Source organism: Medicago sativa, chromosome 8 (genome assembly GCF_051527215.1).
Source record: "Medicago sativa cultivar Bolivia chromosome 8, Bolivia_mono, whole genome shotgun sequence".
Lineage (NCBI taxonomy): Eukaryota > Viridiplantae > Streptophyta > Magnoliopsida > Fabales > Fabaceae > Medicago > Medicago sativa.
Window position 1 is genome coordinate 83,130,339 of NC_140756.1, and position 27,053 is coordinate 83,157,391.

The window sequence follows — 27,053 nt, forward strand, 5'->3', positions numbered from 1 at the left end:
ATATCAATGGCTGATATGATGTACTCCTTTCAACAAATCGACCCCATGTATCCCACTGCAAACCAACATCAGTTACCGATACCTATCAGCATAAGAAAGATCTCCAGCAAATAAAACACCTATGCTTTCTTAACTGTTTATCATTTTTTATCTGTCTGCTTATGTTAAGTATTTCGTGTACGTACTCACCTTCCTACTTCTGTCATTGTGTTTGGAGGCCATTGAGTCAGGTCACTTTCCTGGGGATATTCTGGATGATATACCTGCCAAGTATGTTGACGGAGCACTTATATGCGAGGTGAATCTTATTTATTTTGGCAAGCTTTACTTTAAAAGGCAACATTTAAATTTCTATCTATTGTTTTGTTAAAATTTTAAAGAATAATATAAGATTGCACAAATTTTCCACTGGCATTTAGTTTCTTTTGTAGTGTTGACTATTTCAGTTATGCAACACTCCTTGTGCCAGAGGAGCTCTTTCTTATTGACATCTCTTTCTTTTAATTTTGTTTTTCTTCTTTTTGATTGTCAACAGCTTTAATTTGTCATTTTTGTACTCTTATCATATTTTTTCTTTGCAAATTACTTCTTATTTACCAAATTTTATCACCATTCTATATATACTATTAATGTTGCATACTGTTTATAAGGTTGAGCTTTGTATCAATTCTGTAACACTCTAGGTGTGTGATTATCGAAGATGCTCTTCTAAAAAGCGAGCTGGCATTGTGTCCATGGAAAGTTCTCCTACTGTGAATAAAGTATGCCTCAAGATGTCATTGGAAAATATTGTGAAGGACATCCCATCTCTTACTGATAAGTCTTGGACATACGGAGATATAATGGTGAGAATAGTCAACAATCATGAATGACCAATTTGTATAATTTATTATTTTATTGGGTATCGATCTCACTTAACTATGTCCTCATTGATAATAGGAAGTTGAATCAAAGATAGTGAACGCATTACAACCAAACCTTCATCTAGATCCTACTCCAAAGTTGGATCGACTATGTGAAAGCCGACTTCCAACAAAGGTATACAAAAGTTAGATTCTCCCCTGATGTATTTATTGTGTGTGATGTATGCATCCTAATGATTTTGAACTTGTGTTTCAGCTCAATTTGCAGAGAAAGCGATTGAGGAATATCCCAGAGTTTGCTGTCACTTCTAGTAATAAAATCCATGGGAAAAAAGTATACATAGATAGAGTGCAAGAGAACTCAGAAAGCAGGTTGGGTGATTCAAGAATCACTACATCAAATGCTATTGTGAAACAGACTCTTAAAAATCCAGCAGTGCAACATCTTAATCCAAGCATTGCCAAGAGATCTAAGAAGAACATCCCATCTCTTACTGACAAGTCTCAGACATATGGTGATATATTGGTAAGTGCAGTTCACCAATCATGAATTACCAATTCGTATAATTTATTATTTTATCGGGTATCAATCTCACTTAACTATGTTCTCATTGATAACAGGAAGTTGAATCAAAGATACCGAAAGCATTACAGCCAAACCTTCATCTAGGTCCTACTCCAAAGTTAGATCGACTGTGTGAAAGTTCACTTCCAACACAGGTATAAACAAGTCAGATTTCCCCTACTGAATTTATTGTGTGTGATGTATGTATCCTAATGATGTTGAGGTTGTGTTTCAGCTCAATTATCAGAGAAAGCGATTGAGAAATATCCCAGAGTTGGCTGTCACTTCTAGTAATAAAATCCATAGGAAAAAAGAATGCATGGATAGAGTGCAAGAGAACTCAGATAGCAGGTTCGGTGAGTCAAGAATCACTACATCAAATGCTATTGGGAAACAGACTCTTGAAAATCCAGCAATGCAAAATCTTAATCCAAGCATTTCCATGAGATCTAAGAATATTGTACCATATTCTTCCACTCCAGGCTTTTCTATGATGCCCCATCAATCAAAATATCCAATGGTCGTCGGAACTCCAAAAAGCTTGCAGGAGCACGAATCAATTTCTGGTATAAACTCATCTGGGGCTTCTGCTGTACAAGATGTCATGCATTCATATGTGGATAATCTGAATGCGAGTGTCTCTCTTCATGTAAAAAGAGAGAATCCAGATAGACAATCATCACCTTTATCGAATATTGCAAAAGAATGAGGTCTGCTTCCACAGGTGTTGATGTAATACAGAAAATAGGCTCACATGGTGACGCTCTTCAAGGATCAGATATGAATTGGCAGGACAGATTATTACAGCAACAAGCAATGGCCAGAGGTATTCAATATATTGGGGGTGGCATTCAGAAGTTTCCCCAACAGGTTTTTGACGGGGGGTTAAATCAAGAGACAGGGGCTATTCAATTTTCTTCTGGTCAGCAAGGCATGAGGTTAGTTGACAAGGTAGAACAATTTGAAATGGAAAGAAAAGATGGTGCAAGGATAAACCGCGTTAAAAGTGAGTTGGAAATGTATGCAAGAAATTTAAGGATTCAACAAAGAATGCCACAACATGCATCCATGAGACATAATTTCCCACAGAGAACCTGGAATAGCCTGGGCCGACAAATTGAGAAAGAAGCAAAAAGGAGGATCAGCTTCAGAAAAGGAAACAAATACAGAGTCCTCAGTTATCTAGTGGGGCATTACCTCACTCGCTATTATCTTCAAAATCTGGTGAATTTTCTAATGGTTCAGTTGGACCATCTTCAGTGAACAATGCATCAGGAGCATTACAAAAAAAGAAGGCAGCAATGGCTTCACGTACTGCTGCTGTTGGAACTCCATCTTTGACTTGTATTGCTAATGATTCTACAGAAAGGCAACAACAGGCACACCTAGCTGCAAAACGGGGATCTAATTCCTTTCCCAAGACCCCATCAATGAGTGGAGTTGCTTCTCCTGATAGTGTTAGTACTGATGTCCTATTCAATGCAAATAGTCCCTCAGTTGGAACCTCAGCTTTTTCTAAGCAAGGTCTTCAAAATATGTTCGAAAGGTTCTCAAAAATTGATATAGTGACAACGAGGTATACTGCTTACATATTAAAACAGCATCTCAATATTATTTTTCGTTATCCCATGTTTATGATTTTCCATTGATTTTTTAAAAGAAAAAAGTAAATTTAAGTATTCTATGGCGGTGATGGAAGGCTTTGACTAGCATTTTAATAAGACAAATGTTGTATGGGACAGTTTGGGTTGGGAGGTAGAAAGCCAACACAAGAATAAACTCAACGTCAAAAATAAACTCAATGTAGCATTGGATGAGTGGAAATATTTGACGAGGTGAGATGATATATAGGATTGGAGAATGATAGCATTAGAGAGAGTTAGGGTCTAGGGAGCACCTTTTGTAGAAAAAATGATTGAATCTCAACTTTGTAGGTTCTGTAGTAGGAGAGTTGATTATGGAGTGCAGCCTAATCTCTGGAGGCAGAGGAAGACCAAGAAAAACTGATAGGCTAAAACCATTTAGAAAGATTTATATTTCAATGGTTTAACTATAGGCATGACTGATCCATCTAGCTGACTCACCTAATGGGATAATGCTTGGTTGTTGTTGTTGTAGCCTTTTGCTCTCACTATTGATTCAAAAGTGTTGGGTTAATATGTTTTCATATTTCATGAAAAGAACTTTACTGTTCTTACATATAACCTTTGGACTTTGTTTTTTGGAATGATATAACCTATGGATTTTTATCAGACATAAACTTCACTCCAAGATGAATAAGCCGGATCCACCCATTGAAAAGCAGAATACGTATGCACCACACCATGTGGCATTTCATCTTGCAAATGCAACTAATAATGAGGGATTGATAGATGAGTCTAATTCTTTGTCAAAGTCACCTATAGTTGGTAGTATGAACGAATGCAAAATGAGAGTGTTAAGCTTCATTTGGAATCAGCGTGTAGTTCAAGGTTTGTTGCAATTTTGCTCAATCTCTTGTTCTTGGCAATATAGTTCTTTCTCTTCCATGTCTGACACTTTTTTCTTCTATAGGAAATGTTGTTAATTTAGTTCCCAGGTTCCGAACTAGGATGATAATGGCTGAAAGTCCATCTGGTGGCACAGTGGCTTTGCATTATGGAAACATAGATGAAAGTGATTTCATAGGCGCAGAAGAGTATCTCCCTACATTATCGAATACTGTAAGATTCATGGCATACATTTTTTTTTATGTTATATGTATATTGAGTATTTACATCTGAAGTTAGTTGATCGCAAAAGTTTGAGTTGTCATTTACTCCCTCCGTTTCAAAATGAGTGTCACTTTAGCAAAAAAAATTTGTTTCAAAATGAATGTCGCTTTACATTTCCAATACAACTTTAATTTTTTTCTTCCAACTTTACCCTCTCAAACTTTTCTCTCACACAATTTTCAATGCAACTTTAAGTATGTCTTTTTCTAATAAAGTAAGGACAGTTTAGTAAAAACGTTATATCCAATGATTATTTCATTCCATTTCTTAATCTGTGTGCCAAAGCCTAAAGCGACACTCATTTTGAAACGGAGGAGTACCTTTTTCCATGTGGTCCTCTGTTAAGTTATCCAAACATTAATTTGCTATCTATATTTCTCATAGCTTTTCTTCTTGACCTTGTGGCTTTGACACCTTGAGGAATCCTTTGCTTTTATATCATTGCTACCATTCGTTTCATTTCCCCATCTACATTTTGTTGGAACTTGTGTTGGGGGTCTCTTTGCAATAACTTGACCAAGAAGATGATGAAGATGACTATGATGAAGTGTGCACATAAATTCCAAAGATTTGTTGTATATCTTGATTGTTGGGAAGATGCCGCCGTACTTGAAACTCGAAAAGATTAATGGTTATGCATGCAAACTCAAAGCGTATGGGGTTGCCATACTAACCTTTAGGTTCGATTCGCCCCCACCAATAACTATATATTGGATGCAATAAGGAATGACCGGCGAATCCCCTTCAGATACTATGAGTTCCTTGACGTGTATTGCACAACCACACCAAGCGTATCTCCTAACAAGATTTTACGTATTTATGGTTCCGTAAATTCACTCATGCATTAGAGAATTGATGGATGATTTAGAGTAAGAGAATGATGGAGAATTATGTTGTTGTTCTTTTTTGTGTGTTTTTGTTCTTTCTCTTGTGTCCAACTAATGCCCAAATGCCAAGCATTTATAGTGCATTATATGACTCTTCACATGAGAGAAGACACCCCTTTGACTTGAATCAATGCTATGATTCATTAAGCACCCCTATGCCAAAGGTTATGATCACATACACTTGAATCAATGTTTTGGTTCATTAAGCACCCTTTTGCCAAATGTTATAACCATATACACTTGAATCAATGTCATGGTTCATTATCTATCAATAAATAATAATGTTCCAATGTATATGAATGATTCCCATGAAGAGTTACAACTTTTGGTTCTAAAGTGATTCCATTATTTTGGAAATCACCAACAATCCCCCACCATTTTCAAAATACTAAATCACATAAATCCGGAAATTCCATGCCTTCGTATAATGGTATCTCGCGATTTGAACCATTACTTAGTAAGTTAAGTTTTCGCTCATTCCCAAATAGTATGGTAGGCAAGCTTTGAACCAACTATTCATTAGAACAAGTGTGCATAACTTACACATAGAATCTCGGTACCATTGATAAAGAGACTTGTAAGATGACACATTAAGAAGGCCTTGTGTCATATATCCCTTTTCATGAGAATTTAAGAGTCAAACCCTTGAACTCCGTGAAGCGGCCAAACTTCATTCTCACATAGGTAGACTATATCGGAAATGCCCCATAAGTATGCATTCCAGCAAATATATGCTATATGTCCATTAAGAGGAAAACCTCATCCTACCCTTTTTCTTCTTATGGTCCAAGTACTTTTGCCCCTTGGGATGTTATCTATTGTCAAGTACTTCAATTACTCTAATAGTGTACTTTCACCATTGAACCCAAGACTTGATGCTACTCAAGTGTGGGTTGAGTTTCCACCATTGGTAATCAATTAGATTTGGGTTTGTACCACATCCCTAATAATGTCTTCAATGTATTCAACATCATTTCCAAAGACATCATTCCTTGTCAATCATTTCGTCAAATAATTGCAAGATTTTCTTTTAATTTTTATAAACATTGAATATTCAATTCTTCACATAGATTTTGTATTCTCATAGCTATGTCTATGGATCAACTTATATACTCTTGATAGTATTCACCAACTATCATCAAACCATGACACACTTTTGTCAATTGAGTATATTGTAATAATGCACAAACTTTTATGTCATTACACCTTTGCTATAACAATATTTAACATGCATTTCAATTTGAACTTCAACTTTTCTTTTATATCTAGCCAAGATATATCATACATTGAATGCATTAAACATACATAGCAAAATAAAAATTGATCATAAAAGAATGTCATATCCAAACTTCATAAGATGGGATTAAACATGTAAGTCATATACTCCACATAAAATTAAATATAACACAATCATTTTGATTTTAGTTATCATATAACTAATACATATATCATAAATTCATTGTGTTAAATTCAAGTTTATGTTTAAATATGTTCAATACTAAATTTCAATAAACAATGACATAGAAGAATAAACAATGAACCAAAATCATTAATATTTTCTATGACTTTCTTCCATGAACATATATCAACTTACAATAATTCAAAACATACCCAAATTATTTTAATATCATGATAAACAAGAAATTAACAATTACTTTTCATATTATCATGTACATATAATATCAACACAATATTAATGATAACAATTTCTGGGTTGTTAATGATAACAATTTCTTACACAAAGTCATTAAAGCAACCACTTGATATTTTGACAATTTATCTACACTACTTTCATAAATAAAATAGTGTTTAAACATTCTTAACATATTACTATACACATCAAAATTCATATACTTGAACAATTTCTAAATCATGTATATATATGTCACCACATGTTAAATCTAACATGTTCATATTTACTTTGATACTATACACATGCATTTAGAACACCAAATATTTCATAATAGGTAATCACTTATATGCACATTATCTCATGTTCAAATTAACATCAAACAAATTTCAAACGATAAATTTCATACATATCAAAATTTATCATGCATATATTATCTACAACCACATGTAAATTTAACACAAACACGTCACATATGAAATATTTATCCATAAATTTCCATAACATATATTCATAAAAGGAATTTGTTTACCGTTCACCGTAGTCATGGATGAAAATATAAGCTTTCATCTCTCCCAAAATGGCGTACATTAATCACAAGTAAATCATAAATCGAACCTAAAGATTGTTGGAACTTGTGTTGGGGGTCTCCGCGCAATAACTTGACCAAGAAGATGATGAAGATGACTATGATGAAGTGTGCACATAAATTCCAAAGATTTGTTGTATATCTTGATTGTTGGGAAGATGCCGCTGTACTTGAAACCGAAAAGATTAATGGTTATGCATGCAAACTCAAAGCGTATGGGGTTGCCATACTAACCTTTAGGTTCGATTCGCCCCCACCAATAACTATATATTGGATGCAATAAGGAATGACCGGCGAATCCCCTTCAGGATACTATGAGTTCCTTGACGTGTATTGCACAACCACACCAAGCGTATCTCCTAACAAGATTTTACGTATTTATGGTTCCAAAGAATTCACTCATGCATTAGAGAATTGATGGATGATTTAGAGTAAGAGAATGATGGAGAATTATGTTGTTGTTCTTTTTTGTGTGTTTTTGTTCTTTCTCTTGTGTCCAACTAATGCCCAAATGCCAAGCATTTATAGTGCATTATATGACTCTTCACATGAGAGAAGACACCCCTTTGACTTGAATCAATGCTATGATTCATTAAGCACCCCTATGCCAAAGGTTATGATCACATACACTTGAATCAATGTTTTGGTTCATTAAGCACCCTTTTGCCAAATGTTATAACCATATACACTTGAATCAATGTCATGGTTCATTATCTATCAATAAATAATAATGTTCCAATGTATATGAATGATTCCCATGAAGAGTTACAACTTTTGGTTCTAAAGTGATTCCATTATTTTGGAAATCACCAACACATTTTGGCCATAATATTTACTTTCACTTCCTCAACATCCATTTTTTGTTAAAAGACATAATTTATTCCCACTTTTATTTTGGATATACGGTTTTTGTATTTATCATTTCCTATTGTCTCAGCATTAACATGGTGGTGTATCGGTCATTGTTGACCATGAACTATCAAAGCCATTGTAGCACACATATTTGAATTTCTTGTCTTTAAATATATAATTGAAAGGAGTTTCTGCAATTTTTTATTGCACTGATTTATGTAACCATTTGTGGACAGCCTTTTGCGGATTTACTTGCTGACCAGTACAGTTCACAGGTATGTTACTCTTTCCGAGAATGAAACATATGAAGGATAAATCTTTGCCAAATTGTTCTCTCAATAGTAAAATATCTGCCTCTTGTAGATTGAACGTGAAGGATATGTTAAGGAAGATGACAGAATCCAACTAAGACCAAACCTTGTGAACCTTCCATTGGAGCAATATGGAGAACCAATTCCTGAAAGCCCTCTGGCCTTGCAGATGTCCCAAGAATTTCTCCCTGGTGTCTTAATTGAAAACCCTCAGGCCTTACATATGTCTGAAATTCTCTCTGGTGTCTCGGTTGAAAACCCTCGGGCCTTGCAGATGTCCCAATCATTTTTCTCTGGTGTCTCAGTGGCTCAAAGACCACATCGACTAGACTCACAACAACAAGCTGTTCAGCAGCAGCATCAGCTTCAACAAAATCAACACTCGCTCCTTCAACAGCCAAATCCACAGTTCCAGAGATCTTTGCTCAATGCAGATCAGCTGTTGCATTTAAACGGGGTTGGACAGAATTCAAACATGCCATTAGGTAATCACTTGTTTCACCACCACGGCTCTACCATGGGAGTTCCATTGTTGAGCCAACAAACACATCAGCAAGCAAGCCCTCGGCAGATGAGCCAACGAACTCCGATGAGTCCACAACAAATGAGGAGCAATTCATTGGCATGAGTACTGGTAACCCTGAAGCTTGTCCAGCAAGTCCTCAGTTGAGCTCTCAGGCACTAGGGTCTGCTGGTAGCATAACCAATTCCCCTATGGACATGCAAGGTGTTAGTAAGAGCAATTCTGTCAACAATGCACAGTGAAACTGCCCAGCCTAGTAGAAAGTTCAAAGTAAGTGGATGAAATGACTTGATTATATACACATAAATAAAGCATTTGTTAGGGGAATTAGTTCATGGTGATCTAGAACCAACTCAAGAAGGAATCACATATATTGTGTCAGTTGTATATTGCTTTTTTAATTTTCCCCTACCCTCGTTGATCATCACAGGAATTTTCGGGATATTTAGTTCAAAGCTTAGCACGGGTTATTTTTACTTTGTAGAGAGAACTATATCTTTAGATCATACTAGTAATGTACACAAGTAGTTCAGTAACTTTGCTCACATGTTCAATTTTTAGTTATCTCTTGAATGATTATATGTTTAGTTAAGTTTTAAACTTTGTAGCACAGGTATCAATTGCAGTGAATGCTTGTGTTCAATTTAAAACATATATAATCATAACTTGTTAATGAACAAACTGAGGTTGAGTTAGCTTATGATGCTTTCAGAAATGTTCATAAATAGAATCTTTAGGCCTGGTTTTTTAACTAAAAAGGCTTTGACTATAAGTTGACATACTATACACCAAAATCCCGAATTTCGATTGTATGCACATGAATGACTAAGCGGGCAAGATCTGTGAGAAAACTAGTAAAGCATTATAATGTATTTGTATCTTAAATAGCTCCATATTAAACTTTTTTTCTGATTGATTTTCATGCTATCCACTACAGACTTCGAATCTAACTTGAAGTTCACCTTGATTAAAAAATAAGTCAATAGTCTAGTGAACATCAATACATATAATTGATCTTTGGTGTCATCTTATCTACAAAGAGAAAAACAATACATCAGAATTGAATACCAGTTCGGAAACATCATAAATGACTCGATGGCATTTATTGAACTATTTCTTCAAACCGGAGAGATCACTTTCACATTTGAGGATGTCACTAAGATTTTTCAAAAATTTAACCATGCATTGAGTTATTTAGAGGTAACGACACCCATTTACACCTTTTATATCCATAGGGTTTCAGTATGAATTAAAGGGAAACTTCAGTTCACCCACAACGTTGTGAAAAGGAAATGAATCAATAGGAATACATATTACTTTAAAAAAAATTCATAAAGATTTTTGGAAACTTGGACTCAAGCGGGTCAAAAGGACTCTGATTTGATTGACCACTTCGAGAACAAATACTAACCTTCTTTCCGAACTCAGTTGATAAAAACAAAAGAACATAGTTGTTGTGAAAAATACTTTTGAATGTGCACATAACACCTCAAAACACCTGATGGAAGTCCAACTATTAGGATGGAGTTGAGAGGGAGGAACACCCAACCAACCACTGCATCACCTCACACTCGAAGTCATAAAAGGTAAAGTGAAGACAAATTCGATCAAAGAAAGACTTATACACATGATTAATCCAACTCGGTATCATTACCTCTCTTGAAACAAACTCTAGAGTAATGATAGCAACACTATAAATAGCTGATCTTCCCAGCAAGTATGATCACCCAATTCTCACGTTACTTACTCATTTTCTACTTGCTAGCACATTATCTGACTTTGTGCCTTTTGCAGGTCCTTTTGGAGAAGAGCATACCAGCAGCCATGAAAGATTCAACACTTGGTGTAAAGAATACACCCTCTACTCAGATGGCATGCCTCGTGAGTTCATACAGAAACAACTATTATTTATGGGTCTTGTTAACCGGTGCCCCGCACCTTTGGTTAAGAAATCTAAAAAGGAAAATTTGAATTAAAAGTAACACTTTTTTGACTTTTGAGAAATTAATTACACAACTTCCAATACAAAGCGCTACTATATTTACTTCCTTAACTACGCCCAAAGACTCTGGTTAACATTTTCCTATATGATATTGTCATGTGACCATTTCGAGATAGGTGACACATCCTATAAAAAGATAAAAGACACCTATTTTTTTAGGCCAAAAGTATCATAAGGTGTTTAAGTTTTACGGTTGTACCGGATTAATCCTTTACGTTTTTAGTTTTATATTGATGTTTTATGTAAGTAAAAGTGTCCATCTGGTCCTTTGTGTCATAAAATACATGCATTGTTACTCTCTTTCCATCAAACTCAGTTAAAAAGTATTTACATGGACGTTTATTGTTAAGTTGGTAGGATCAAATTTACCGCTCTCGTAACTATGGTTCATAGGTGTATTATTATTTTGGTTTGAATCAAAGCCATTCAATTAATTGATTTATAATATTAGTGATAAAATATTTACTTGTAAAATTAGTATTGAATTGGAAAACAATAAAACAAATGTATATAAGTAATCATGTTTAATATCATAAACACTTTTTAATCTTCAACCTCAATGTTAATAGTCATCTAAGCATTTTTTAACAAAATTTGTTACAAAATTATAAATTAAAGGACAAACTTGTTCACTTTTATCAACATTAAAATCAATTTGAAACTAAAAAGGATTAATTTAATACAAACTTCATCAAAGACCCAAAATGCATTTGACATCTTTTTTTACAGATAAAAGGACAACTATTTGAAGTCATAAATAACTATTCAAAATTGCTGAACATTAAAATAGAAATGCGTGACGACCAAGACACCATTACTCAATTTGGAGTGCTATTTTTCTGAAGGTCACATGGGTTGCGTGAGGTAATTTTGGACTAGAGTTCCACAAAGAAAACACGTAGTTGTAGACTTGTAGTTGTTTTTGTTGTTGACTAAACCAATTAAAAATCATCATTATTTCTGTCATTTAACTTTATAATGAGAGTATATAAAACAAAACATCATTAGAAGAGATTAAACGGAATTTAGGTGAAATTAAGATTATGAACACAACCAAGCAAATTTAAGTTATACTTGCTTCATGCTTCAAACTTGATGCAAATTCAAAATTAAAAAAAAAGGGTATTTGTTAAGAAATTTAAAATGGAAACATTATCTTAAAAATTGTGAACACATTGAAACAATAAAAAATAATTTTTTTCTATCTAAATTTCAACTATAAACTTTAAAGTAATAGAAAAGTGATTTATGCATGATAAGTTGACAATGTAATTTTCCTTAAAAAGAAAGTTGACAATGTAATTTTTTTTATCACCAATCAACATTAGACATATTTTTTATGAATAAACATTAGAAATGATATTATCCATGCAACCAACAAAAAAGACATGTTATTATCTAGATAAACAAGTGTATAGTGTAAGTTAAGATTAGATTGGAGGAATATTGGATTATTCCGTGGAAGCAGCACATGGAATTGGCTTATATATATAGTTCTATAAATAAAGCAGGAAACATAGAAATAGTTGTAGTTGCTGAAGGAACCTATCTATCTATAATAAAAATGGAAGAAGAAGACTTAAATCTCAACAACAACAAAATCCCAATCACTCAACTTCTTCAAGTTCTTGAAGCACTTAAACAAGCTTCTCAAAACATCCAAAATCACCATAATCACTTCTCAGATTCCAATTCATCTTCCATAAAAGCACTTTTCCAACTCCACACAATTCTTCCAACTAATTCAAACATCTCTCACCACCTCACCCACCTCAAATCCCTAGTCAACTCGCTCCAAAGCTCTAAACCGAGTCTCAAATCGTTCATAACTCGTCCCCTTTCATCTCACTCCATCACCAAAACAGCCGCCGCTATCGAATCCGAACTCCAATCATGGATCGACCGTGAAACCATCACTACCCTCTCCTGTCTCGTTTCCGGCAACAACAACGAAAACGAAGACGAGTTGCTTCTTCTTTTAACTCGGTTCTCTGACAGAGTCTCACAAGGCTTCAACCGCGAGTTACAACAACTCGTTCTCAATCTCAAACTCTTTTCTTTGCTAGAATCGCTTCTCTTTGATCCGAAATGTTCTCACCGAATTCGCGAACATGCCGGTATCGCGATCTCGGCATTGATTCGTTTCAACAAAGATGTATTCGTCGGTGAAGTTTGTATGGGTCCAACTATTCGAGCTTTGGTTGATATTGGTTCTGTTCGTTCAATTGAAGTTCTACGTTCTTTAATTAGATTAATTAGATCACCAATCGTGGATGAAATTGAATCAAACGGTGAAATACCGAAAATCATATCGTTGTTGAATTCTCAGGATATGAAATTGAGCTTATTAGCGATGGAGTGTGTTCTTGAAATTGGATATTTCGGAAGGAAGGAAGCTGTTGAAGGCATGTTGAAGGAAGGTGTTGTTGAGAAATTTGTTGAGTTGCAGAGAATGGAGAGTGAATTTGCGAGCTGTGTAGCGAGATTTGCGGTGCAATTGGACGTTGGGGAAGGGTTAAGACAAAGAGAGAAGAGGAGTTTTAAGGGTGAAATATTAGTTAGGGTTAGAGAAGCTTGTGTTTCTGATGCTGAAGCTGCTACCATTGTTGCTGAAGTTTTGTGGGGTACTTCTCCATAGCTAGATATATTGTTACTTTGTTACTTAAGTTTTGTGGTGTGAATTAGTAGATTTGCAAATGTAATTAATACTTAATTATACAAAAAAAATTAAGCTTTGTAGTTCGACTATGAGACTAATCTTTGAGATTAGAAGAGTCATGTTATCAATTTTTTCTAATTCGATGTTAGTTGATACTAATCAATTTAGTTAAGCAAGCAATTTTTTAACTATAGACAAAAATCCAAACCATATCTAAAAGACTAATGGTGTGTTTTGATGGACGTTGCAGTTTAAAATATCACGTCCCGAAGCAGACAAAACATGAAAATAAAGAAGCTTGGATTTGTAGAGTTGGTCAAAACTCGGTTTGGTGGGTATCCCACCGTGTTAACAAACACATACTTAAAGCTAACAATACTTAAAAAAGTGTAGTAGGGAATGGAAAGAGTTATATTTTCTCATGCTGAAGGTCAAGAAATTAATGCATTATTGATTGATATGGGCTAACTTCGTGTGAGTTTCTTGTTTTTCGTTTGTTTCACGTAGGTTGCAAATGAAATAATGCTGTATAAATTTTGTCTAAAGTGTGAATGAAATAATTGGGAATAAGTCAAAAGTCAAGTCAGCTGAGATGAGGGTAGATCCGGAGGAATCGGGATTTTAGAGGGAATCGTGAATGGAATGTGCCATTTGTGTGGTGGAGAGTGGGGATGTGGAGTTATTTAACAAAATAAACAAAACAAAATGCTTCATACGTCTCTAACATAATTATAGTTTTTTCATGGAAAGGATTTAACTTTCCCATGTGAAATGCCACCATGTGGGCTCTTTCAGCGCACATGGCAAGTGCTGCACACACCAGCCTAGATCCCCCTTTTTTCTTTATTTAATTTTTATTGGTTCATTGTATAATTGTATTCGTATATTAATACAAACTTAATTTTTTTATGTTTATACATGTGTTCATATTTTTACTTATATATTAATACGAAGACATATTTTTTTGTAATTTATACATGTGTATATATTTTTACTCGTATATTAATAAGATGACCTATTTTTTTAATTTATACAAGTTTTCGTCTATATTTTAACTTATATATTTACATGAGGATCGGTTATATTTTTTTTATTTATATACGTCTCTATATTTTTACTCATATTTAATACGGAAATAAATTTTTGTACAATTTGTACATATGTCTATATTTTTATAGTTTTTACGCAATTGCGACTCGCTTTAAAAAAAGAGCGCAACGCGCTTCACCCGCCCGTATGCACGGGTATCATGCTAGAGCATTTGATTCATCTCTTGTAACTTAGATATAAAGAGATGTTCCTAGAACAATTAGTAATGATATAATTTTTAGTTCATTTTCAACAAATGGAAAATAGATTATTTTCTTTGTAATTTTGGTTGCTACAACTATTTTTAATATAACTTTTTATTAAATACAATATTATTTAATTATTTGACAAAAAAAGTTGCCCCATTAATATTTTGAGTCCAGATCCGCCATGAATGCCACCCGTTTTTTATTATTGTTCTTCATCATTTTTTCTTTTCTTCCATTCTTAATACTCTTTTCTATTGGGTGTATGACAAACTATCTTTTTCAGAATTAAAAATGGAAGAATGAAAATAACTAGCTAACTAGAGGAAACGTACGTTCAACATGTGGCATATAGCTAGAGGTTTAAAGCATAAGTGTTGGCACATCAGCATATACTCCACTTATTAACAATAAACAAATTTAAGCAGGTAATTTGATTTATTTAAACAAAGGTTAGCATGGACCAATACTATAATGACCTACAATCCAACTAAAACATGGATGGGAGACAATTTCTACCCTACCCAACTGGCCTTTGTCATCTCAATCTCATTTCCCGTTTCACAATGAGAACATTGGTCATAGTCATACCCCACTGCTGGGCCATGTCAAAGTTTCATAGTTGCGTGCCAAAGTTTGTATTATGGGGAAGGTGGAAACTTACATAAATTAAAAAATAAAATAAATGGAAACTTACACAGAAGTTACATCTATTTACTTCAAAATTTCAATATCATGATCGTAGAGCACGGTTCAAGAACTGCGTTCACTGTCTCTTCCGTTGCTTTATTATTCAAAGTTGACGATGAACCAAACAAACTCAATTAGTTTAAAATTCAATTTAATGATTAACTTGTTTAACTTGACTCATAAAACAAATGAGCTAAACTTAAGCCGAAGATTAAATTTGTTAAATATTGACTATTTTTATTTTTTTTAGTGGATAGTTTATTAGGAAGATGAGAAATTTTGGTTAGCATCAGAGATATAGAACCTTGAACCTCCTTCTTAAGACTTCCTTAGCATCTCAACCCATAGCATTGAGTTGCATATTTGAAAACAAATATGTTACACTCGAATTATATATTCTTAGACTCCTTTGATTTATGAATCTTATGACTTACACCCTCCGGCCACCAATATAAACAAAAATATATTTTTTATTCATAATAAAAAATCCCCCTCATTTGGGGAACTCAAAAATTGCACGGGAGGGTTATGGAGGCGTTACGAAGGGTTTATATGAATTTTTCAAATCCAATCTATGTTGTTATTATATTCTTAAAATTAAAAGTATATTAATCATAAGTATTAGTTTATCATTCTCTAAAAACTGTTCTTTTAAAAATGTGAAATTTTTGTCCATTTTTCTATATATTTCCAACCCCCAAAGTCCTCCCCTCCCCTCCAAACTCCCAAACAAAGTTCCTAAGTTAAGTCGAATTGAAACAAGTTTGATTATGTCCCCGGAATATGGATTCGAACCCCCGAGTCACCACATTCCTTCTCACCGTGTTTATTTCAATATGTGTTAATAAAGCTACTTTAATTCCCTAAAAAAAATAAAAAATAAAGCTACTTTAATTAATACTATTGTGATTCAGTTAACCAGTAGTAAGAAGTTAATTTACATGCCGCAAGGTGAACACAGTAAAAGCCAAACCGCAGATTGAAACGCCATAATCAGCAACCATTTGCACTTTCATTTAACACTTTCAGCTTTGCAATAATTCCTGTTGAACCGATAAGTTCATATACTACTAACTTATTATATTTGAACAGATCACAGAAGAAAAAAACCCAAAGTTTCTGTGCTTTAATATACAATTACGATTTTATTTACTACAAATGAACATCTAAGATTGGGGAAGCACCCAAATACTGATTATTGAACAACAATGCACAACAGGTTACAAGTTCACGCCAGCCTAAACTAAAGAGACTTCCAAAAACTGGAATCTGAAGTATAGCTAAATAAAAATAATTTAACTCTTCAAAAAATCTGATTCTTAATTTCGTTTTCCCTCTGAAACGGAAAATGGTCCATATCTCTGCATCCTTGCAGAATGCTTCACCAAATTTCATCTTTTCCCTGATCAAAATAGATGAGTCTCACTAAACAAACAGAACCTAATATCTTTCGAGGACTTTTCTTTACCATGTTCTAGATTTCCTTTCTATGTAACAGAACCTTCAAAATTGAGAAAACTGCAACCAAGGCAATTTGTAAATGCTCAGAACTACTAGTCTTAATACATATTTGCCCCATTTTGCGACTATTTAGATTAGCACTTAACAGTTGCTTTCAGGCTTCGACTCAACCTGAACTCAGATTGTAAATTACCACTCAACACCGTCTCTCTTTATTGAAAGAGAGGACTGTCATTGTCAGGCTTAAGTTGTCATTTCTGATGGGATAATCTTCCCCTCGTAAACAAGCTTCAAAACTTCCACCGTGCGCCACTTGTCCCTGACCTTTCATACGGCCAGCATTAATCACAAATTTTAATCTCTTTCCGATTAGCAAAGTATCCCTCAAGTTTTGCACCCACGTAGTATTTCTTTCCGAAAGATGTCAAAGAAACACCACAGTCAGCAATGTTGTGCTTTATGTTTTTCAATTTTGTGTTGCTATGAACGGTACAAACCATATCTTTACCACCAACAGATTGAACGTCAACACCGATAGAGTAACTAGGACCCATCGGATTGACATAGGCTGCAGCACACTCAGATTGAATATTGAAATCCTGCTTATTCTTATGCATTTGTCCCACAACAGAGGCATATACATTCTTCTTTACTTCGGTAGTTGTCTCCAAGTTTATACCATCAAAACCCACATCGTGATCCCATCCTTGGGGATCAAGAACAGGTCTCACAAGTAATTGGTCATTATCAACAAGGCAGCGGTATCTATGTATAGCGCAATCTGAATCAAAACTTAGAGGAACAGCCATATCTGGTAACTGAACAGGTTCTGGAGGACCCTGTTGATCATCAGAATTATCACTATTAGAAAACTTTTGCTCTTTCTAAAAGTAACTTCTCCTTGCGTCTACGGTACTCTTCTTTCATTTGTTTCTTTAAGTAAAGGGTCTCCCTGTATTCCAATTCATCCAGATAATCTTCTTTTTGCGACTTGGACAACTTTTCAAATTGGGATTTTGTCAGGATTCGTATGGATGGAAGTTGATCATACTCATTTCCTTCTTCTTTGTCTGAAAGTAATATTTCCTCAATTTCATCATCAATTCCACTTTGATTGGATACAGAGCGATGGCGTAACAGGGACGAAAGGAGATGGGGCAGAGAAGGAACTCGGGCACTGTTTGTCGGTCCTAATTCCACACCATTCTGAAACTTAAGGAGGGAATTTACGTCACCTAGAACTTTGGTACAAATGCAAAATAACAAGAGTTGAGATCTCCAAACCTGTCCATTAGGAAGGATTTTCTCCCCAAAATATTTCTAGGGCACTGAGGATGGTTCTCAACAAAAAGTGCAGGGTTTTCTAGCCTTGAATCTAACATTGCCTGATGTATATACTGCTGTATTACGTTAGTACATTGAGAAGTATACGAATCATAATTAACAGTATATCCGTTAGGTCCTTCTGGAATAGATGAGGATGAATGAGTCATGACTAAGATAGTGTTGAACCAGATTGCCACACCAAATACCTCGGTTATGAGTTTCAAAAGTGGGAAGTCACTATAACCAGAATTGATCAGATCAAGCCGTTCAAAGTATAAAACGATGTCTGGAGGTGACTTTCTAATGAATCTCTTCACAGAAAGCATGATCCTCTTATTTCTCTTCACATTATTGGTAGAGGAAGGCAGGAAACCAGGGGTATCAATAAACGTTATGTTAAGCCCGTTGACAGTTCCCACAATTTCTTGGATGCAATCGGTAGCAGGTTGAAAAGCATTAGTCGTGGCTTTTTCTTGATCAAATATAGAGTTTATAGTGGCACTTTTTCCAACTCCTGTTTTACCAAGGACAAGTATTCTGCAGGAGAAGTCCAATTGAGGCATACCAGCTGCCTCATGTTGGTTTGCTATTTCTCGGGCTCCACTGCTACTAAGGTTAACTCTTTGCAGATCCGTTTCCTCAGCACGAATCAAAGTTGCCAGGTGCATCCGATAAAGAACCTTTGCGACCAAGAGGTTTTCTTTTGACTGGCCAAGCCGCTGGAGAAGGCGGAAAAATTTAACTTGGAGATCCTCAACCTTTGCCAAAGTATCCTTCCGTCTTCCATTTCCACTATGTTGAGATTGATAAATTTCTGCATCTGAAGCTTGCTGCAAGGTAGAACTGCTCTGATTACTCTGGTTGGCAGAAGAGTTTGATGTGCCAGACGGAATCGGCAATGCTACAGAATCTGTGTGAGCTGAAAACAAACAGCACATGTATGAGTTCTGTCTAAATTGTGCAGGTGAAAGACATTTTAATCACACAAATAATATTGATGCAAACATTGATTCAGAATTGATTCTTAGGCATGGAAACTATCAACGCTTTAGCTGGAAAATAAAACTTTGATCAACATCAGAAAACCTCTTTACTTTTGTGGCATTTGTTCAAAGGAATAGGATCATATTCCTAGGAATGCTTCGCTGTTATCAATAGCAGCTGGTGGTGGCTGCTATAGCGGTGCGGCGCAGAAAAAACGCAGCCACCACTCCCAGCCACGTTGGAGCGGTGCAAAAATGAAAAGCGATTGGTGCGGCTGATATTTGCCATTAATTTTAATTCATTTGAAGGGTTGATTGATTTTGTAATAATATTAAGAAACCCTAAACCTTTCTCAACAACACAGCCTCATCTCCCTTCTCTTCATCCATTCATTCAATGCAGCCTCAACTCTAACTCCCTTCCTGATTGAGCGATTGACATCAACAACACAGCTTCATCTCTTCCTTCTCTTCATCGCAACACAGCTGGGTTGAACTCAACAACTCAACTTCATCTCTTCCCTTCTCTGCATCACAACACAGCCACATGTTCATTTCTTCTCTCTGTTTCTCACTTTTCTCTATTCTTCCTTCTCCTTTAAACTTTATTTAGCCAAATATACAAAAAAATAGAATTAAAAAAATGTGGTAGAATAAGGTGGAAGTTAAAAGTAATCGATGGCTGAATTTTGAAATAAGTTTCTATTCCCACGGGAAGTTAGGGAAAAATATAGGTTATTTACAAATACATTACTATGAATTGATAATAATAAGCAATAATGTTTCAGAACTTGAACCAAACATGAAAAATGTTACATCTTCAAGGTCAGTATTCCGGGAATTATTGCATGCCTTCAAACAAACATACTCTTTATGAGGAGTTTTGCTTTTCCTATAACCAACATTTTATAAACAGCAAGGCTCTACTTATAATTGGGAGGGGGTGAAAGATTGTAACATGGATTGTTGAATCCTACCTAAAATGCTAAAATATACTAGTACATAGATAATCATAAAAAAATAACCTTAGCTTACAACATTAAACCAACTAAAATTAATAATTTAAAAATGATTTTTATATCCCTTCCAAGAACAAGGCCTAAGCATTGCAATACTTGACAACTAATCTCAAATGGTGGCCTATGAAGAAACATATTAAGCTGAAAGAAGTTGCTTTTTACTAGAGAACTATATATCAGCAGGGCATAAGACATTAGAATGCATTTTAAGTAATTATGCAGAAATGGTAAAACCAGGGTTGTACCTTGGCTCATTAAGATCTTCACTTGGACGGTCTTCAAGATATAAAGTATTACTGCCTGATAACGGCGTTGGCGAGATCAATGAATTGGACAATAGCTGGGAGAAAACCCAATCTCTAAAACCTTTCATCCTACCTACTGCAACACATGAAAAGAAAAAACCATTAAAAACAATTTGAGGTTTTTCTTGAAGTGAACACGACATCTCCAAAGATATACTACTAGAATTAAACCACAAGAATTTTCATTTATAAAAAGGACTCAATACATAACCATTTCAATCAATTCATTAATTGATAAGTATGAGTGTAACTAAGGAACATGAAAATCAGCGAACGAAACGAATTAGAGGAATAAAAACTAAGAATTTACAATAAAAATAGAAAAGTAGAAAAGCAAGTAGTTCACCTAACATAGGCGCAGACATTGATGATTAGGCATGAAGCAGGAGGAAAACAGGAGTAATTTGGGAGAGTCAAATAATCCAAATCCCAAGAAGCATATTTATGGGGAACCCTAATTTGGGAGAAAGGAACATGTAATGGCCCAAAACACAATGAATAGGAGAAAGAGATACGGAGAGAGATAGGATTCGAGAAGGAAGAAAACGAAAATGCGTAGGATAGAGATTATCTATATGGATTGGAGGGATAGATAGATAGATAAGACGGAAAGAGACCAACGAAGGAGAGAACACGATACAATACAAACCTTGACTTACTCTAATTCATTATTTCATTTCTTTTATTTTAATTTTATTTTAGGTTGGAGATTAAAACAAACAAAAATAGGCGCTATTTTAGGTTAGGGTTATGGTATGTCCCACCCACGGTGAAGAGATTCTGTATCCCTCATAAGTGGATTTGAACCCACGCCCTCTTTCGAAGACCAGAACTTGAGTCTCGGCGCCTTAGACCACTCGGCCATCCCGACTTGTTGATATTCAATAGGCGAATTAATGCTACATATGTTATTATTATTACATTATACCGATCAAAAAATATGAAAAAAAGAATGTCGACTTCGCTGGGATCGAACCCGTAATCTCTCGGGTTCCGTACCGAGGCGCCTTATCCATTGGGCCACGAGTCATTTGATGTTATTCCATTCATATTCATACTATCTATTACCGATTTGAAAGAACAATCATAGTTCACATGATGAAATTCACAAAGGAGTCAAGGATAACAATTTAGAAAACACCCTACTCTTCTTGCATTATACTTAAGTCGAGTTTTTTGAGATTTTTCATTGACAAAAATATTTCAACGTTTGAACTTATACTTGTTGGATAAGTTGATGCTTCAACAATATGATAACGACATCTATAAAATGTGCAATTTGAACTCGTTATCTTTAGATCGTAAGGCTACAACCTTATTGTTGTGTCAAATGTTCGCCCTCAAATTCGACACTAAAAATAAGAAAGCTTAGGGCATGGGTTACCACTTGGTAGAATTTGTTATGGATAGATGTATGCGGTTTTTATCGGGTAAGCATTGCAAAGAGGCTATTTCATACGTTGAACTTTTGGCTTCCATAACACAAGGAAGTGCCTTATAGTTACACGTCAATGGCTTGTCCTCAAGTCCAACACTAGAAATAGGAAAGCTCGCGCACAAGGCTTCCACTAGATAAAATCTAAGGATATTAAATGTACACAACCTTACCATACAAGCAGAGAGGATATTTCCGTATTTTGAACATGGGGCTTTCGATCACAAGGGAGCAACTTTATTAGTGCTTCAAATGGTCGTCCTCAAATCCGTCATTGAAAAAAGGAAAGCTCAAGGCACATGGCTTCCACCAGGTAAAGTATGGGGATGGTAGATGTATGAAGTCTTGCCCTACAAATAGAGAGAAAATTTCCAAATTTCGAACTCATGACTTCTAGATCACAAGGGAGAAACATTATTGTTGCGCCAAAGACTCATCCTCAAATTTGAACCACAAACATTATTTAAAAAATAGCATAGCTTCTTGTTGCCTCTAAAAATCACTTGGAAAAGGGACTAAACAAGTGAACACATTAAAATTGTTCGTAAAAGAAGCGGTATGATGCATTTGCAATTTTGATAAATTTAAGAACTATAGTGACAACACCTCACACATTTAGATTCGGAGACCAAAATAACTGTTTGCGTTAACTTAACACGATATATATATATATATATATATATATAAAGCTCAGTAAAGGCTACATATAAAATAAATACCAAGCTGCTTACAGTTTTGGCCTCAATACTAGCACGGGTAGCATTACTTTTGAATTTATTATAGTCGCTTTATCATACTTTTATTGTTTTGGCATAATTGACAATACTCTAATCTAATTGCCATGCTTACTATGATTCAAATGATGCTTCATTCACATTACTATGTACTGAGCACCGTTATACAGAGCAGAACCTCAAAAAGTTTAAATGAGGGAGAGACAACATTATTATAACCCCAACACTCTCAAATCATTATGTTTACTATTAAAGCTACATGTAACAAATTACAGCTCATATTTGCTTACTTGTCTCAAATCTCAGCTATAAAAAAGGAGTAACATTGTTCCTTCCACTATCGTTTTCATCTCAACTATTTACAGACAAGTTCTTCATCGAGTGAGAGCTGACACACAAAAATGGAGACCTGTATGATCGCCATAGTTTTCACAATCTTCATTATGACAATACTGGCTTTTGCTAAATGTGGTTTTGCGGAGAGTGTAGCTGAAGATGTTGCTGCAATTCCACCAGCACCAATGGAAAGCGCAGGAGTGCACCTTGGTGTCTCAGCTACTCTTGCAGTCGCTGCCTTTGTGGCTACTTGGTTCATCTAAACTTTGTTAATGTTAGTCCTCTAGTGCAGTTGCTGAGGGAATGCACAGTGAAATGTTTTAATTCTTTAATTTCCTTGGATTTTTAACCTTTTTTCACACAATGTTGGGATTTGGGATTCATCCATTTATTGTATGTAATTTGATGTATTAATCATTGTTGTTCTCAACATAGTCAACCTTTTATGCAATGTTTCTTTCACTGAGGAGTATCCAACTACTCTAAAGTGAGTTGCTTAGAGTCTAAAGTAATACTCCCTCCGTTTCAAAATGAGCTACGTTTTTGTGTATTTACACGCATATTAAAAAATGCAATGATTAAAAGAAAGAGAATGGTTATTTTACCAAATTATCCTTATTAACTATTGGTTAGTTTTAAAAGTAATACTTTGGAAGTAGTGTGCGAGTATTAATTGGAGGTGACAATTGAAAAGAAAAAGTTATTATTGCATTTTAAACCGAAAATGACATTCATTTTCAAACAATTTTTTTCACTAAAAGCGACACTCATTTTGAAACGGAGGGAGTATTAACGGTTGATTAAATTAGTAGATGGTACTTGAAGCACATCGTATAAAATCAACTCTTGATTTTCTCACTTTGATTTTCCACTTTAGAGGAGCCGAACCTATGTTAGATATCATAATCATGAGACACTCAGTGCTAAACCTCAGGCAAAGTCCTCAAGTTAAGAAAGACAACGGCACAATTAATTTGCAATCTAGTAATACGAAAAGATAACAAAAATGCTACACACGATACTCCTTAACCATTGGCACTAAACTACCTAAAGATTCCTCTTTTGATCTGGTATTCTGATATCACGATCCATATTTAGGTTTAACACGTCAAATATCTCTAGAAGAAAGCAAGAGATGATGGCATAATGGCATATGCCAGTTTTGTATTGAAATTCTATACTAACCTTCAACGGGGAAGATAGAATAGAAATGATAACATGAAAGGCATGCTTGGATATTTACTCACATTACTTTGGTATACAATTCAATGAACTGAGACATTTAAAAAAAAAAATAGTAAAATACAAATTTTCAACCAAAAATCCAAGAAAAACAAGGAAACCGATTTGCTAATCTGCAACCAAGTCCGAATCTCAGATATTATCGCTGAACTATGGAACCAAAGAGATCATGGTATGCGCGCTTAGGAGCATCAGGTCGAGCGACTATCTCCACAACTTTGTAAGATGCCTCAGGATAAGCCAACGATTCCACAGCTACTTCAGCAACTTGATCTCTGGATATGGAACCTTCATAAAGGGTGTCCTGACACATAGAAAATTAAATTATTATACATTTCATCCACAAACATATAAAAAATTGAGATTCTGTTGTCGAAATGTAATAGAAACTCAGAAATTTAAGCAAACACCTCTGGCTCCATAACAACATTTCCAGTAGGAGGATCGTTTTTCAACCCTCCAGGTCTTATGATTGTGTAATTTATACCAGATTTCCTGATATGATTTTCTGCCTGTAATTTTGCCACTAAGGTGAGTCCGAAAACGTTGAGAAAGATGTAAGCCGGATTGAGTAGCTGCCCCATAGCGGCTCCATTGACTAAAATGGAACTTATAAGAATGAATCTGTTAACGTTGACTTTCCTGCATGCTTCAACAAGGTTTACAGTGCCAAAATTGTCAACCTGCATAATATATCCCTTTGTTATAACAAAATATTGTATACTGGCCAGCGAGAATAATCCACTGAAGTCCCAACCAACAATTGTGTTTTGATTCATTGGCGTTTTCTTAATAAAGCGATAAGCTTTTTTATATAATCTGATGCTATTTAAAGGACAGATAATGTTACAAATTAGTATTATATTACAAATATTTTATCCCTTTACTAGTGAAGAATCTAAACTTGGAAACTCTTAATTCATGAAAGATATTGCACATGACAATATAAAGTTAGCAAATCTAAGTATGATAAAATGTTTCATCGTCGACATCCTCAACTCTATCTAATATCCAGTAATGGCGTTGGTTACTAAAACAAGAACCACGGCATGAATGAAAGCTATCGAAAACGAAGCAACAAAGATCCCGATTATATTAGTGTTACAGCTTAACACGCGAAACCGGAGGGAAAATGTGGAATCAATAGTTTCAACACTGAACCATGTATATAATGTAGCCTACTTCAAAAGTATCAAACACCAAACTTTTACAGAACTTGTACTATCGAGCATTCAAAACCAATGAAAATATGTTGCACCCAATAATCACCGTAAGTTCTAGAGATCATTTTTTTTCTTTTAAATCTAAAACCAAGTTAAGGCCACTCATTAACCAGTGGCAGCTGATATCAAAACTGAGCCATACTAACATAAAAATAATTAAAAAATGAATATACGTTAAACCATTCTAATATTCTACTACCATAATATAAACAAAAAATTAACAAACCTTCCATGGGGCAAGCAAATCCCAGCCTGGCCGAAAGCCTGTGGCACAAACTACTGCTTCTGTATCATCCCCAATTGCTTCAGCTAGCTTATCAGAACCCTCTGTGACATCAACTTTAACCTGCATATGAACTCACACATATACACCAAATTACACATCATGTCATTCACATACACACACACAGCCCTGTTTGAATTGGTTTATTTGAACTCATCTACTTGCACAAGTACTTCTGAGACTCTATGGAATAACTTAAGACATGTCTAAAAAATATTTTCAGCTTATTTCCATAAGCTCTACATGATAGCTTACTAAAACAACTGACTTAATTTTTAAGTTTTATTGTAGAAATAGCATACATATAATATAAGCATTCACACAATAAGCATTTTTTTTGAACAGACACACAATAAGCATTTAATTAAGTTGTTGATCCAAACAGGGCAAATTGTTTATACAGACCCAATAATCTTAAATTGGACTATTTTGCAATATAATGGGAAAGAACAGTAAAACTTACAAATTGAAGAGATGGGTTGGCAGAAAGTGAAGTTTTTGCTTTGTCCAAGTCTCTAACCCCAGCTTTAACAGCAAAACCCTTGCAAGTAACTGTTCCACGATTCTTTTCCCAGTACTACCAGTAGCTCCAGCAACAAAAACTTTCTTCTTCAAACTCAAATCATCATCCACTGCTTGCTGAGTGATTTCACTTCCTTCCATCTAACAAAAAGAAAAAAATGCTAGTATTAACGCGGTTTGCAAAGAAGATGAAGATGAAATGTAGTGTCACCTTTGCGAAGTTGAGGAAGGGAAGAGATTTGGTTCTGAAGGAAGAGGGAGCGGTGAATTGGCGAGTGTGGGATGGGAAAGTGTGGAATGTAGGGTTTCTTGCAATAAGAGGAAAAGCCATTTAAGCTCTTCCACTGTGAAAACTGAGTTTTCTTGTAATTTCCAGGTTACCAAACAAGGCGCTACAACTCTGCCACGTATTCACTTGCCAACGTGGTAAGTGTTAAACCTTCGCTTTCGAGTTTCGTACCTTTCTTAAGTTCTACGACGTCGTTCTTACTATATAGAGTAAAAGTGACATCATGTCGGCCAGTAATACTAAAACTAACAATCTCATTCTCAGGTAAAAAAACTT

General features: G+C 35.0%; 2 protein-coding genes and 2 pseudogenes across 4 annotated transcripts; 2 read left to right on the plus strand and 2 right to left on the minus strand.

Moving 5' to 3' along the window:
* Positions 1 to 864: 864 nt before the first annotated feature.
* Positions 865 to 9,241, plus strand: LOC146902316 (protein PHYTOCHROME-DEPENDENT LATE-FLOWERING-like; annotated as a pseudogene). Its single transcript, XR_015023244.1, has 9 exons — positions 865 to 879; positions 940 to 1,038; positions 1,120 to 1,389; positions 1,485 to 1,583; positions 1,664 to 3,004; positions 3,682 to 3,899; positions 3,982 to 4,130; positions 8,376 to 8,414; positions 8,503 to 9,241. The product of XR_015023244.1 is annotated as a protein PHYTOCHROME-DEPENDENT LATE-FLOWERING-like (transcript).
* Positions 9,242 to 12,491: 3,250 nt separating this feature from the next.
* LOC146902317 (uncharacterized) lies at positions 12,492 to 13,720 on the plus strand. The gene has a single exon (XM_085735213.1). The coding sequence runs from the start codon at positions 12,540 to 12,542 to the stop codon at positions 13,611 to 13,613; it is 1,074 nt and encodes a 357-aa protein (XP_085591339.1). The 5' UTR covers positions 12,492 to 12,539; the 3' UTR covers positions 13,614 to 13,720.
* Positions 13,721 to 17,002: 3,282 nt separating this feature from the next.
* Positions 17,003 to 21,370, minus strand: LOC146902318 (translocase of chloroplast 90, chloroplastic-like; annotated as a pseudogene). Its single transcript, XR_015021067.1, has 3 exons — positions 21,060 to 21,370; positions 20,643 to 20,789; positions 17,003 to 19,316 (listed from the first exon to the last, which is right to left on the minus strand). The product of XR_015021067.1 is annotated as a translocase of chloroplast 90, chloroplastic-like (transcript).
* Positions 21,371 to 24,354: 2,984 nt separating this feature from the next.
* On the minus strand, positions 24,355 to 26,821 carry LOC146902319 (NAD(P)-binding Rossmann-fold superfamily protein). Its single transcript, XM_085735214.1, is given in 6 exon segments — positions 24,355 to 24,764; positions 24,871 to 25,143; positions 25,910 to 26,029; positions 26,430 to 26,512; positions 26,515 to 26,629; positions 26,700 to 26,821. Coding segments are annotated over 6 exon segments (876 nt in total). The 5' UTR covers positions 26,820 to 26,821; the 3' UTR covers positions 24,355 to 24,599.
* Between the last annotated feature and the right edge of the window lie 232 nt (positions 26,822 to 27,053).